The following is a 15,768-nucleotide window of genomic DNA, read 5'->3' as shown; positions in this document are numbered from 1 at the left end:
ATGGGATTAGCGTCTTTATAAAAGGGACCCCAGAGAGCTCTCGCCCCTCCCAGGAAGTGAGGACACGGTGAGAAGACGGCATCTATGAACCAGGAAGCAGGTCGTCACTAAACACTGAATCTCCCTGAGCCTTGATCCTGGGCTTACCAGCTTCCAGAACTTTGAGAAATAAATGTCTGTTATTTATAAGCCATCCACTCTACAGTATTCTGTTACAGCAGGCTGAACAGACTAAAACACCATCCAACTGAACAAGCCCCCAAGTCCTCACCCTAGAAAAGATCTGACTTGCACCCCAGGGAACTCGCTACATCCAGGCTGCTGGTTCCATCTTTGGCACGTCCACATCAGTTCTCAGAGGGCAGGAGGTTCTCATATCCAAAAGCCAAGGGGTACCGGGTACGGACCCCCACCCAACCTCAGCTCTTGGGTTCAACAGGAACATTTCCGCTCACAAATCCAATATGTAGTTTTGTCGCAAGAGAGGTCATTCCAGGTGCCACCTTTGTTCATGCTGGCACAGTCCTCATCATGGAGGTTGTTGGGTTCCTGTGGGTCCCAAAAGCTGGATAAAGGAAAAAGTGCATATAGGGAGGGATGAATAGGCGGAGCACAGGGGATTTTTCAGGGCAGTGAAACTATTCTATATGATACTGTGATGGTAGATACATGACATCATGCATTTGTCAAAACCCATAGAATGTACAACACAAAGAGCAAACCCTAATGTAAACTATGGACTTTAGTCCATAATAATGTATCTATATTGGTTCATCAATTGTAACAAATGCACCACACTAATGCAAGGTGTTAATAATAGAAAAAAAGTGTGAGGGAGAGAAGGAATATGGGAAATACTTCTCTGTACCATCTTCTCAATTTTTCTGTAAATCTAAAACTGCTCTAAAAAATAAAGTCCTACTCAGACATAAAAAAGAATGAAATTTTGCCATTTGCAACAACATGGATGGACTTGGAGGGTATTGTGCTGAGTGAATAAGTCAGACAGGAAAAGACAAATACTATATGATATCACTTATATGTGGAATCTAATAAATACAACTAACTAGTGAATACAACAACAGAGAAACAGACTCACAGATATAGAGAACGAGCTAGTGGTTACAAGTGAGGAGAGGAAAGTGGGGAGGGGCAATACAGGGGTAGGAGAGAAAGAGGTACAAGTTATTAGGTATAAATAAGCTACAAGGATATATTTTACAACACAGGGAATATAGCCAATATTTTATAATAACTATAAATGGAGTATAACCTTTAAAAATTGTGAATCACTATATTATACACCTGTGACTTATATAATACTGTACATCAACTATACTTCAATTAAAAATAATAATAACAGAAAAAAGAATGAAGTTTATTAATTTTTTTTAAAAGGCTATCGGAAAAAAAAGAAAAAGAAATGCCTTCGTGGTTCGGGGCTCTTTCTTCCATCCGAATCTTTCCTCGGCCTTTCAGAATTACCTAAAGATGCTGCATTATCCTCTTCACCCCAGCAGCTTGTCTGTTCTAACTCAGCCCCACTTCCTGTTCACCAGAAATTCTCCCAGCTCCTGAATCAGTTTCCTGCATCTGGTCAGTTTCTGCTTCCTCTTTCAAAGAACACTTCTGTTACACCACATTCCTCCCAACCTTCCAGGTATTGTAATGTCCTGGGTCATGTTCCCTTAAAGCAGAGCCATATTTGGCAATTCCGGTGCAGAGGATTTATTAAGGGCTGTTCTCAGGAGATAGGGAGTGAGAGAAACAGGATGGGGCAGGGGATAGAATTGAGCAAGGATGTGGGTTCAGCCTGATCTAGCCTCAACCTGATCCCACAGGAAACTCTGAAATTTGAATAGCACCACAGAGTTATTCCAACTTGAAACAAGGAGTCCAGGCTTCTCTCAACTGGTCACTGTCTGTGGCATGACCCCAATGGGAGTGGAGTAACCTCCTAGCTGAACAGGCTTCCATTCAGCTGAAGCCAACTCTGGAGAAAGCATAACTGTGAACCTTTAGCAGTCAGTGCCCCCTGCTGGGGGGAGCCCTCACCAGCCCCATGAAGGGATGTGAGCTGAGCACCTGCAGTGCCACACCAAGCCACGACATCTCAATTTGCAGAGCTCTGCCTCCCTCCAGGAATTTTTAATAAAAAATAAAATCCCCAGACAAAGCACTAATATCTCTAATATAGAAAGAGCTCCTAGAAATCAGTAAGAAAAAGACCAAAACCGCAACATAAAAAATACACAAAAGATATGAATAGATAATTCACAGAAAAGTTAATACGTATGGCTATTAAACATATGAAAATACACCCAACCTCAGGGATAAGAGAAATGCAAATTAATACTACACTGGGATTCCATTTTCCACCTACCTTTAAACCAACGAAATTCCAAAAGTTTGATGAATGTGTGGGCAAAAAAAATTATAGTCAAGCTGGTGACAGAATAAATTGGTATAAACAGTATGGGGGACAATTTGTTAACATTTATTTAAAATACAAATACAGGGCTTCCCTGGTGGCGCAGTGGTTGGGAGTCCGCCTGCCGATGCAGGGGACACGGGTTCGTGCCCTGGTCCGGGAGGATCCCACATACCGCGGAGCGGCTGGGCCCGTGAGCCATGGCTGCTGAGCCTGCGCGTCCGGAGCCTGTGCTCCGCAATGGGAGAGGCCACAACAGTGAGAGGCCCGCGTAAAGCAAAAAAAATAAATAAATAAAATAAAATAAAATAAAATAAAATAAAATACAAATACATACACTCCTTGAGAAAGTAAAGCATAATGGCTAAGAGCATAGTTTTAAGCCAGGTTGGGTGGCACTGCCACCTGCTAGCTGTCTGACCTTGGGAAGGTTGCTTAACCTCTCTGTGCCTCATTTTCCATACCTTCAAGATGGAGATAATAATGGTACTCACCTTACAGAATTATTAAGAAGATTAAATAAATGAGTTAATATAAAGAGTGCCCAAAAAATGAGATCCTGTTCATCCTTTTGGCAAATCAAAATCTTTCTCTTCCTCTTGCCCTATAACCATGCCTCCTTTTCCTTTTTCTCCCCCTCAATCATTGGTCTGGGGACTTGATATGTTTGAGCAGTTGTGCTAAAGGTTGAGATGTTTCAATGCAGGAAAAATTAAAGTACAGGCACCAGAAGCCCTATCAGAAAAAAAAGCACCCTTGTGCCTCCCAGTCCAGCTCAGCCTGGAATTCTAAAGAATCTGCTGGTTTGGACTTCACAAGGACTTACAAGGAAGAGAGATCCCAAGAGCCCTGGATACTTGCCTCAAAGTGATGGGTGACCCATCCAGCCACCTCCAGTCCCCTTCACGGTTTCTGTCATTCAGCCCCAACCAGTATACCCGAGGAGAGCCATGAGCCTTGGCCACAAAGTTCTGCAAGTACAAACTTCATTCAGCCACCAGTTCTTCTACACACCCTCTGCTCTGTCCCACACACATTTAGGGCTTGTGAGTGCCACCCCAATACCCTTCCCAGTCCCCATGGCATGCAGAACAAGATCAAGGCATTCTTCCCACTTGAGCATGTTCAGTGGTAATAGTCAGGCCACCTTCTTGCAAAACCTATGAACCACTCTGTGCCTCAGTTTCCACCTCTGTAAAATGGGATAATAGTAGCTAACTCCTCATAGAGTTGTTGAGAGGATTGAATGAATTAGTATGCATAAAGAGCTTGAAACAGTGTCTGACATGCAGTAAGTACTATGACATCTTAACATTTAACATTATATAATTTAAGGAACATTTTAATAATAATAAGTGATATCTTGATTTCCCTGGTACTTTCACCCCACCCTGCAGTCCTCATCTGCATCCAGGCAGAAGAACTTGGGTGGCGGGGGAAGGAGAGGAATGGGGATTCCTGGCTTTTATGTTTCCAAAGCCCAGGCCTTTGGGAGAAATGAAAGGACTTGGGCAAAAGACAAAAGATTAGGAAGAAAATGAAAATATTATGATTTAAAGCAACTCCTCTCTAGGCAAACTGATCTATGGTAAGGGAAACCAGATAAGTAGTTCCCTAGGGTGGGGGTGGGGTGACTGGGAAAGGAGCATGAAAGACCTCCCTGGGTGGTAGAAACATTGTAAATCTTGACTGGGTTGACAGTTACACAGGTATATACATATGCCAAAACTCAGTGAATGTACACTTAAGATCTGTGCATTTTACTGTATGCAAATAATATCTCATTCACTCAACCTTATTCAAGACCAAGATTCCCTAAAAGGTAAAGAGGAAAGATTGCAATGTGAAGGAAATTATGGAGATGTAGACATGGTGGGTGCCAGAAAGAGGGCTCTGCATTTCATTCCCTGGTAGAGTCTGAGGTGATGGCCAAAACCATGCCCCAGATGGGTATGAAAACTCTAAAAAGTAGAGTGTACCTCGACCCTGTTTCCTGGGTAAAGCCCCAGAGAAGTATCAGGAAACCAGAAAGAGAAAAGAGCTGCTTGGCCCATCAAATTAGAATAGTGTCTAGCACATAGTAGGTGCTCAAAAATTGTTCGTTGAATTAATAAGTTAATAAGTGACCTACACACTTTGCACAGATATCTCATTTGATCTTCATTGTGACCTACTGAAGCAAGGATTGTTAACCCCATTTTATAGATGGGAAAATTGAGGCAGAGAGAAGTTAAGTAATTTGTCCAGGATCATTCATCCAGTGGATGTCCCAGTGGATACCAGCTTGGAGTAAAGACCTTGAGGACCAGACATGTACTACACTCCACCTTGACCCTATATAAGCTGTTCCTACTCAGAAGAAAAATAGAAGATCTCAACTGACAGATAAAATTTCCACCCTCCTGGTATAATGGGAGCTCAAAAGAGGCAGGAAATGAGTTACTTAAAGAAAACAAAGTTATATTTCTTATGCACCTGAGTTTAGAGAGTATGACTTATACCTCCCCATCATCTTATTACATCTAATTAAATTACATCATTTAATTTAATCTCAAAAAAAACCCTCTGTACTACCTACTCATACAAATGATGCTATGAAACAGAAAGATTTTTTTAAATAGAGGGGAAAAAATAGGATGGTAGGCCTAAATCTAACCAAATCAATAATTACATTAAATGTAAATGGTCTTAAAACACCAATTAAAAGCCAGAGATTGTCAGATTGAATTTTAAAAAAATAAGACCCCATTATATGCTATCTACAAGAAATCTACTTTTAAAATAATGACATAGACAGGTTAAAAATAAAAGGATGGGAAAAGATAAACCATGAAACACTAATCAAATAGTGCTATGAAGCTTATGGCCAAGAACATGGACTTTGAAACCAGCTTCCTGGGCTCAGATCCCAGCTCTGACACTTACTAGTTGTAACAAGTGAGTTGCTTAAGTGAAATATGCCTCAGTTTCCTCATCTGTGAAGTACTGATATGTAATGATATGTACAGTGTACAAATGGCCTTACCACCTAGCTTTGGTAGTATTAAGTCATTAAAGTTATTTACACATATTCCAATTATCCTTCTACATAAACATAGATGAAACCGTCTTTCCCTGCATCTTAAAACATAGCAGTGCCCATGTGACTTTCTTTGTGAGTACACATAGGTAGAAGTTTTAAAAGTCAGTGTATGACTTGCCTCATACACTTCCATCATTGAGCTATAGGGACTGTCTGTTACTTCAGCATAACATAACCTCTCCTGACTCACACACTAATTTATAGAACTGTTGTTAGAATTATGTGAATGCATGTAAGATGTTTAGAATACAGCCTAGAGAATAGAAAGTGCTACCTAAGAGATAGCCATTATATTATATCTCCATGTTAGAGGGAAAACTGAGACTCAGAGAGGATAAGTGAACACAATCAGGATTTGAACTCAAGGAAAGCATACCCCCTTAACCTTGATATTAAAAGTTTTAGTGGGGACTTCTATGGTGGTGCAGTGGTTAAGAATCCGCCTGCCAATGCAGGGCACATGGGTTCGATCCCTGGTCCGGGAAGATCTCACATGCCTTGGAGCAACTAAGCCTGTGCACCACAACTACTGAGCCTGTGCTCTAGAGCCCATGAGCCACAATTACTGAAGCCCACGTGCTCTAGGGTCCACGTGCCGCAACTACTGAGCCTGTGTACCGCAACTACTGAGCCTGTGTGCTGCAACTACTGAAGCCCGCACGCCTAGAGCCCATGCTCCACAAGGGAAGCCACTGCAATGAGAAGCCTGCACACTACAACAAAGAGTAGCCCCTGCTTGCCACAACTAGAGAAACCCCACGCGCAGCAATAAGACCCAACACAGCCAAAAATATTTTTTTAATTAAAAATAAATTTAAAAATAAAACATATTATTAAAAAAGAAAAAGTTTTAGTGACTCAAAAGCAATTCCAATTTCTCTACATCCAGGCCTGGGAAGGATATGTAAATCCTAGAAGAGAAGCAAGCTGGCCCTGCTGGTTCTCAAGGGCTTGGTAGGGACAGCTCACCTGCTCAGCAAAGTTACTGATGATGACCAAGTGAGAGTAATTCTCCTGGCAGAACTTCCGGGCTTCATCCCATGACTTGGTGCTTGGAGAGAAGTAGTAACACTTACCCTGAAAAGGGAGCCAGCCCTCAGGGCAGGTGACCCTGGTACAGTCTGGGGACAGGATAGGATTCTGTCAGAGTGGCCCCAGAACCAGAGTAATGTACATGGTATGCCATGTACAGTTGTGCAGGCTATGCACTTCTCCACTCCAGGTGGGCACCACTCACATAGATCACACTGAGAATTACTCCCATGGATGTATGCAGTGTCACAGCTCTGCCATGTCCCCCATCTCAGTGAAGTTCCCCAAGTCTCACTCACCTAATAAGCCCCGAAGTTCCCGCAGGGACTGGTTGGTGTCAGCTCTTACTCGTTCAATGTCCTTCTTCAGGCCGGCTAGCCCCGCCATGCCAGTCACTGTCATCAGGGATGGGCTGTAAGGTTAGAGACCCAAACCCCCATCTACCCACCTACCCATCACTGACCGCAGACACACCAGAGAGCAGCAAGAGCTGTGTTCCCCCACTGCACCCACGTTCTAGTGGGTGGAGGTAAAACTCAAAAACACATGCTCAGTGCCCAAGAAGAGCCCTAGTGTGGCTCCAAGGAGAGATTAATCCCTGAGGCATGAGGAAGAGTAAAGATGGTGGGCTTCTTGCAGGAGGTGGGTTTTAAAGGAAAATGGTGATTCCGTATCTCTAAGGGGATGGGGAGGCTCAGTAGGCAGGAGCCACCTTGGAAGCAAAGGTCCAGAGACAAGCATGTTGGGAAAGACTGGTGCAGTAGAGATCAAGTGGAAACTCACAGGAGCTTGAGAGCAGAGTGGGAAGAGGTCTGGTGTCTGGGTCCTTAAATGCAAAGCTAAAGGTTTTTTGTTGGACTCTGGGCAGTGAGAAGCCATTGATGGGTTTTGAGTGGAAGAGTGGCTTGGTCTGAATTGTGGGGTGAAGGATTGTGGAATGGAGCAATTTTCAGACTTCAGGAATCATACTGAAAGCCTCTTCTACAACTAATGTATGTGTTACCACTACTTTCACACAAATTTGCCTTCTCCCAATACTCCTCAGGGCTATCACTAGATGGCCCTTCAGTTGGACAAGACAGAAATATTAGATAGATAGATGATAGACAGACAGATAGATGATAGATAGATAGATGATAGATAGATAGATAGATAGATGATAGATAACATATATGTTATCCTTGACACTCTTCCCTCTCACTCACCACCATTCCCACTCACTCATCCCCAGTCTGGTCAATTTTACCTCCTAAATCTTTCCACTCCACCTACTACTCTTCATCCCCACAACCACAACCCTCATCCAAGCATCCATCATCTCTCAATTACCCAATTTCACCATTCTCCTCCCTTGTACTTATGTCGCCTCCTACCACAGGGCCTTTGCACATGCCTGAGACCCTGAACTCCTTACCAAGTTAATTCCTTCTCTTCCTTCACACAGCTATAGTACCATTTCCCTAGTGAAACTCTATATGACACTCCCAAAGATAAGGTCAAGACCCCTTGTTAGATTTTTTCATAGAATTGTCTTCCTCTTCCTTTGGACTATTCATCAAAACTTGGAATTTTACCCTCATTTGGATGATAATTTGGTAAATGGCTGTCTATGCTTGTACTGTCCAACAGAAACAAGATGTGAACCACATAGGTCATTTTAAATTTTCTAGTAGCCACGTGTTTTAAAAGTCAAAAGAAAGTAAAATTAATTTGAATGCCATTTTTATTTATCTCAATATATCCAAAATATTAGCATTTCAGTGTATAATCAATATTAAAGATTATCATTATTAATATTATTGATATATTTGACATTATTTTTGTAGCAAATCTTTGAAATATGTATTTTTTGGTTGGGTTTTTTTGTTTGCTTTGTGGTTTTGGTTTTCTGTTTTTTTGTTTTGGCCATGCCACGCAGCTTGCAGGATCTTAGTTCCCCAAGCAGTATCAAACCCGGGCCCAAGGCAGTGAAAGCACCAAGTCCTAATCACTGGATCTCCAGGGAATTCCCATGAAATCTGTATTTTTTTTTAATATTTTTTTCGATGTGGACCATTTTTAAAGTATTGAATTTGTTACAATTTTGCTTCTGTTTTACATTTTTGTTTTTTTGGCTGCGAGGCATGTGGAATCTTAGTTCCCCAACCAGGGATGGAACCCACACCCCCTGCACTAGAAGGTGAAGTCTTAACCACTGGACCGCCAGGGAAGCCCCCCATATGTATTTTAGGCTTACAGTATAACTCAATCCAAAATGACCACATTTCAAGTGCTCAACAACCACAGTGACTCATGGTCGCCATATTGGACAGTGGAGGTCTAGACACACACACACACACACACACACACACACTCCACAGGGACAGGGACTATGTCTGATGTGTTCACTATCCTACCCACCCATCCCCCACCCTGCTACATAGCACAGTGCCTAGCAAAGATGGCATTGGGGTTGGTCATGAAGCTGGATTTGAGGATCATGTTCGTGCTCAATACGCATGGTTTGAAGGGATGATTGAAAGCGCTCACCATTTGCTCTCCATGCCATCTGCTGAAAGGTTAACATCCTCAGCTCTTCCACCACCTCCTGGTCTATGAGAAGGAGTCCAGCTTGAGCCCAAGTCCTCCCATACCCCTTCCCCAATTTCTCTGCACGCCCCATCCTCACCTTACTCACATTTAATCAGGGTAACAGCCAGACCAGTGCAGCCCATGAGCAGTGACACCACCACCAGCAGACACACGTACACCATCAGTCTCTCCTCCTGGTAACACCTAGGACCTCCGGACTTCTGACTGATCCAGGGCACTGGAGTAGCTGGGGGGCAGAGATGGGGACAGAGAGACTGATGCTGATGCTTCAGATAGTGAGGAAGGGACCCTTGAGCTTTCCTCCAAGAGCAGGGGGGCAAATGACTATGGTCATGACTATATCACCAGGTGGGGTCAGCAAGAGAATATCAGGGAGAGCAAACCCTGATGAAGCCCAGAGCATTTGTGGAATACATACAATATGCCACACATTCTGTCACACCCTTATTATCTTATTGGCTCCTGACCCTTATGATGTAAATTTAGATAGTATTCCCATTTTGCAAATAAGTGAACTGAAAGCTTGGAGAGGTCATGCATAACTTGGACCCAGCTCTTCTCAACATTTAGGATGCATTATCTTCTATACTCCAGCAGCCCCTGCCCAAGCTGCTCCCCGGTGGCCCAAGCTGTGGACCCTTGCACCTGGGGCAGAGTACATTTCCCATAACTTATAGGCAAGCAGGAGGTAGGGCTTGAAGAGTACCTGGTAGATATCCTGGGTCCTTGGGGGTCTGGTTTAGACTCAGAAAGGAGGAGCTTCTGAAAGGAAATGTTTTCTACCAGGGTCTCACTCCAGAGCTATAGGTCTCAAATACACTGGCCACCATGAGAGGGGAGATAGAGGTAAACCTAAAGGACTTACTGGTTATAGGCAGCTGGGATGGAGGATGTACAAGATCAGTGCCTGGGAGAAAGGCAAGAGAGGTTTATTCAGAAGTCACCGAAAGACTTCGTCTTTCAAGATCAACAACCTCCCCCCAAGCCCTCTGATTTGTTCTTTGGTCAGAATTGGGGGACTGGATGGAGGACTTCCAAGTGTCCGCTCTCAGGCTTCGTAATGGGTATTCCCACTGCTCACCCAGTTGAGGAGTTGTGCAGGTGACAGGGGTGAGGTTCAGGCCTGGAAGGGATCAGAAAGACAACAGTCATGCAGAGCAGGCCTTCAGCCAAGTGAACAGGAAGGTCCCAGCCCTAGATGCTCACCTGTGTTCTTCAGGAGCTTGCAGGGAAGTGGGGGGTTCTCTGTTTTCTTTCCTGAGGAGGGAGGAATGGTTGCTCAGTCCCAGATCAGGACAAAGCCAGCACTGGGTCTCCTGTACCCCCAGCCCCAGCTCACCTGCCCTTGGAGGCCTTGGTGGAGCTGTCCAACCTGGCGAAGAGAAGCTCAGCATTAGAGCTGGTCCAAGGATGAGAATGAGGTGGAAAGGCAGTGATGAAAACAGGATTGACATGTGCACACTGTTATATTTAAAATAGATGACTGGTACTTCCCTGGTGGTGCAGTGGTTAAGAATCCACCTTCCAATGCAGGGGGCACTGGTTTGATCCCTGGTCGGGTAACTAAGATCCCACAGGCCGTGGGGCAACTAAGCCTGCACACTGCAACTACTGAGCCCGCACCCTCTGGAGCCCATGTGCCACAAATAGAGAGGCCACGCACTGCAACTACTGAGCCCACGTGCTCTGGGCCCTGCATGCCACAACTAGAGAGAAGCCTGCACACCGCAATGAAGAGCCTGCGCACCACAAGGAAGATCCCGTATGCCGCAACTAAGACCCAATGCAGCCAAATAAATAAATAAATATTTTTAAATAAATAAATAAAAATAAAATAGATGACCAACAAGGTCATTAATTAATTAATTTTTTTTTAAAGAGGGACTTCCCTAGCGGTCCAGTGGTTAGGACTCCACACTTCCACTGTTGGGGGCACAGGTTCAATCCCTGGTCAGGGAACTAAGATCCCACATGCCGCATAGTGTGGCCAGAAAAAAGAAAAAAGAAACAGGATTGAGATTGCAATGGAGGGTTAGGGGTGGGGTTGTGCATGAAAATGGAATTGGGCTTAGGGATAGGGACAGGATTAAGATACAGTGACCAACCATCCTGAATTACCCAGGACTTTCCTAATTTTAAAACAGGAAGTCCCACATTCCAAGAAATCTTTCATCTCTGCACAAACTAGGACAGTTGATCCCCCTAAGTTAAAGACACAAGTGAGTTTGGGTATGGGAATAGAGTCAAGGTTAAGGTTGGGATGAGGGCTTGGATTGAGATGATGGGGTTGAAGAAGGGTCAGGGATAGTGATGGACATGGGAGTAGGTTTGTGATTCAGGGTGTAGTTGGGATGAAGAATGGGGCTGTAGCTGCATTAGGGAATGGGGGAGAAGTTGAGGTTGGGTTGTAGATGTGTTGGGGCTTGGTGATAGTTTTGATTTGGACATGGAGATGGGTTGGAGATGGGGCTGCATTTGGAGATGGGGATGGGACCTAAATTTGGGGAAGGGGTGGCCTTGAAGACAGCGATGGGGTGGGTCTTCGGGTTGGGCTTGGGGATCATGCTGGGACCAAGTTGGATTTGGAGACGGACTGTCAAAAAGCAGAGCCCAGTGCACCTCCTTAACTCATACTGAGACCCATGGTGCCCTGGGACCTCCTAGATTGACTCCACTCTGGACTCAGAAGTGGGGGGCGTGGATCCACGTGGAATGGCCCCTGTCCAAGGACATTCAGGGGCCCTGGTGGGAGTTTACTCAGGGAAACCTCAAAGCCTCCACTTTTTTTTTCTTTTGGCCCTGCCATGCAGCTTGCGAGATCTCAGTTCCCCAACCAGGGGTGAAACCCAAGCCATGGCAGTAAAAGCACCCAGTCCCAACCACTGGACCCAAAGCCTCCACTTTTATGTACACTTATTGGACTCTTGTTGAGTCCCTGGCCAGGCATGGACCACCCAAGTCTAAAGGCAAATTTGGGCCCTGGGTGTGAATGCGAAGAGGTTGGAGAGACAACAGTCCACTCACAGCTTCTGAAATACTGGTTTTCATGTCTCGGGGCCTTTGCATCCACCAGTACTTTTCTGGGCTTCTCTTCTTAACAAACTCCTGTTCATCCCTCAAGTCTCACTCCAATATCCCCTCATCTGACCCTGAATCCTCCCACTAGTGCAGGCAGACCCCTCAATTACCCTCAGGATTTCCCCAATTTCATAGTCCCTCCCCTCTCAGACCTGCTCACCCAAGACTATGCCCAAAACTGCCTCCCCCATCAGACTGAGAGACCCTCAGCATGGACGCATGGATACTCCCACCATCATGGTGCCCAGTATGGGCAGGCTGACCATATATGTCTGCAGTGCCCAGCTAGTTCCCCCTGGGGAGTCTATTCCCCAACCTCATCCCTCAAATCACACATCTCTTCACCTGGCCTCTGAGAGGTCCTCTTACCTGGCTTGGGAGGAAGGTCCTTGTACGGTGGCGCCGTGTTCTCATAATCATCATCATCCTCCTCTTCTCTGGGCCCTTCCAGAGGAAAGGCAAGTGAGAGCCCAGCCCATTCCCTCCTCTGTCCCTCACACCCTGGTCTCTGACCCCAAGGTGGGAATACTGTAACCTGGGTCCTGACCACCCCTGGTCCCCAGCCCATGCCTGGCCAGGGCCATACCTGGCAGGTCCCTGCACCCAGAGTTAGTATACAGGGTGCACATGACTGCAGCTAACACAGGAGCCTGAGAAGAAGCAGGCAGAGCTCGACAGCTTCTTCTCCTTGTGTCCTCAACTCAAGTGACTAGGGTTTTTCTCAGTTCCTTTTTTCTTTAAAAGTCAAGAACATGCAAATCTATCTTGAGGGGAACACCACAGACCACACACACACACACACACACACACACACGTATTCTTCTCCCCAGTTTGGATTCATGCACAGAAATAACAATGACCACAGCCCCTGCATTTGAGTTCCTACACAGCACCAAGCCCTGGGTGAAAAATAGATAAGCTCCTTCCTTCATGAAACTTCAATCGAGACAGGAGAGACAATAAACCTATAAAGAAATATAGAAATAAGAAATATGGTTTGTTTTTTTATTTTATTTCCAATAGTAACTAAGTATTATTTTAAAATAAAATAAAACAGGGTAAAGGGATAGGATGGGGGCTAATGTAGAGAGGTGGTCAGGGGAGGCCTCCCAGAGGGGTAGACATTTACAACAAGATGTTAAAGTAATCGGTGCTAAGTACTCCTACATTCCCACAGTGAAGTTTTAGGCTCACTGTGGCTACATAACAAATAACCCCAAAACAGGCTTCCCTGGTGGTGCAGTGGTTGAGAGTCCGCCTGCTGATGCAGGGGACACGGGTTCGTGTCCCGGTCCAGGAAGATCCCACATGCCGCGGAGCGGCTGGGCCCGTGAGCCATGGCTGCTGAGCCTGCACGTCTGGAGCCTGTGCTCCGCAATGGGAGAGGCCACAACAGTGAGAGGCCTGCGTACAGAAAAAAAAAAATTACCCCAAAACTTCATGACTTAAAAAAACAGTAGGCACGTATTATCTCACAGTCTCTGAGGCTCAGGGATTCAAGAGCAGCTGTGTGGTTCTGGCTCGGGATCTCTCATAAGGTTTCAGTCAAGATGTTGCCCAGGGCTGCAGTCATCAGAAGCAGGGCTGGGCTGGGGCTAGAGGATCTCCTCCATGACGGCACAATCCCATGGCTGTTGGCAGGAGACCTCAGTTCCTTGCCATGTGAGCCTCCCCCAAGGGCTGATTGAGTATCCTCACAACATGGCATAGGCCAAAATGGAAGCCACAAAGCCTTGTATGATCTAGCTTCACAAATCACAAACTATGATCTCCACTATATTTATCACATGGACCAGCTTTGAGTCACTGTGGGAGGAAACCACACGAGGACATAAATACCAAGAGGTAGGGATCATTTGGAGGTCATCTTGAAGGCTGCCTACCACAGTCATATACACAGAACTTGCAAAGGAGTGTTTTTCATCCTGAACTTGACATCGACTGGAGGGTATTTAAAAAGTGAAAGTTAAAGAGAGAGAGAGAGAGAGGTCTGTCTATGCTATGGGGAAACCAAGGGATGAGGTTTTGATTCTCACCCAAAACAGCATGAAGTGAAATGATAGACATAGGGGAAAGGGCTGCAATAGGAGTGGCTGCGTCTTTTGGTACATCAAGGATGTGGGAGTTTCCTGTGAGCCTCGTGAAAGCAGTGGAATAACCAGACTGAGGCCCAAGAAAGCAGCCTGCCTATGTTTCTCAAAATGACCACCATCAGCCTTTGGGGCAAACAGCCCTAGAATCATCCATGACTCCTCCCTTCTCTTTCATTCCATGGCTATGGCACATTAAGTTTTCAAAAGATGGCTGCAACAATATCTCATGTCCTACATGTTCTTATGCAATGTGACCATGCCACTCCATCAAGAAGTAGAGTCTAATTATCCTCCCTTTAAATCTGGGCTTGCCTTAGTGACTCTCTTATAACCAACAAAATGTGGCACAAGGGAGAGCTGCCATGCAGCTTCCACCTGGCTCTGTCAGAACATGTGCTCCCAACTGACATTTTGTGAGGAAGCCCAAGCCACGTGGAGGTGCTTGGCTCAACAAACCCCGCTGAGGCCAGATTTCAAGTCATCCCAGCCCAGGTGCCAGACATATAAGTGAAGACACCTCCCAATGATTCCAGCCCCCAGAAGAGTTAGAGTCACCTCCAGCCCTTTGGGTCTTCCCATCCAAGGCCCCAGACATCATAGAGCAGAAACAAGCTGTCCCGACCATGCCCTGTCCCCTAGAATCCATGAGCATATGAAGTGATTATTTTATGCCACTACGTTTGGGGTGGTTTCTTAGACACCCTAGATAACTGGAAATATGACCAATCTGTTAGTAATCTGGTTGGCTCTACCTTCACAGCATATTCAGCATCTGAGTCCTTTTCACCTCCTGGTCTTAGCCATCATCCTCTTTCACCTGGATTACAGTAATAGCCTCCACCTAGGTCTACCGACTTCTGCCCTTGCCCCCTTTATGGTCAAACTCATAGAAGCAGGGAGATGGTTGCCCATGGCTGGAGGGACGGAAAAAATGGGTAGATGTTGGTCAATGGGTACAAAGTTTCAGTTGTGCAAGGTGAATATGTTCTAGAAAACTACAATGTGACTATAGTGGACAACATTGTATTGGGTCCTTGAAACTTGCTAAGAGGGTAGATCCTGGGTGTTCTTAACACAAAAAAAGAATAAATAAAAGGAAAATGTTAACTCTGAAGTGCTGGATATGTTGACTGGCTTGGTTGTGGTGAATATTTCACAATATACATGTATATTGGGTTATCAGGTTGTACACCTTAAATACATACAATTTTGACTGTCAAGAATACCTCAGAGACTTCCGGGTAAGATGGCGGAAGAGTAAGACGCGGAGATCACCTTCCTCCCCACGGATACACCAGAAATACAGCTACACATGGAACAACTCCTACAGAACACCTACTGAACGCTGGCAGAAGACCCCAGACCTCCCAAAAGGCAAGAAACTCCCCACATACCTGGGTAGGGCAAAGCGGAGAGATCCCCGCACAGAGGATCGGTGCCGAGCGGCACTCACCAGCCCG

General features: G+C 45.3%; 1 protein-coding gene across 1 annotated transcript; it reads right to left on the bottom strand.

Annotated features, from left to right (window-relative positions):
- Window positions 1-432: 432 nt before the first annotated feature.
- CLEC17A (C-type lectin domain containing 17A) lies at window positions 433-12,783 on the bottom strand. The gene is made up of 11 exons (XM_060092251.1): window positions 12,585-12,783; window positions 10,477-10,509; window positions 10,344-10,394; window positions 10,219-10,260; window positions 10,003-10,044; window positions 9,223-9,363; window positions 9,075-9,137; window positions 6,845-6,940; window positions 6,483-6,634; window positions 3,293-3,402; window positions 433-565 (listed from the first exon to the last, which is right to left on the bottom strand). The coding sequence occupies exons 1-11, from the start codon at window positions 12,781-12,783 to the stop codon at window positions 433-435; spliced, it is 1,062 nt and encodes a 353-aa protein (XP_059948234.1).
- Window positions 12,784-15,768: the final 2,985 nt, after the last annotated feature.

Source organism: Mesoplodon densirostris, chromosome 3 (assembly GCF_025265405.1).
Source record: "Mesoplodon densirostris isolate mMesDen1 chromosome 3, mMesDen1 primary haplotype, whole genome shotgun sequence".
In the NCBI taxonomy this organism is placed as follows: domain Eukaryota; kingdom Metazoa; phylum Chordata; class Mammalia; order Artiodactyla; family Ziphiidae; genus Mesoplodon; species Mesoplodon densirostris.
This window is presented reverse-complemented; position numbering and strand designations above follow the sequence as displayed.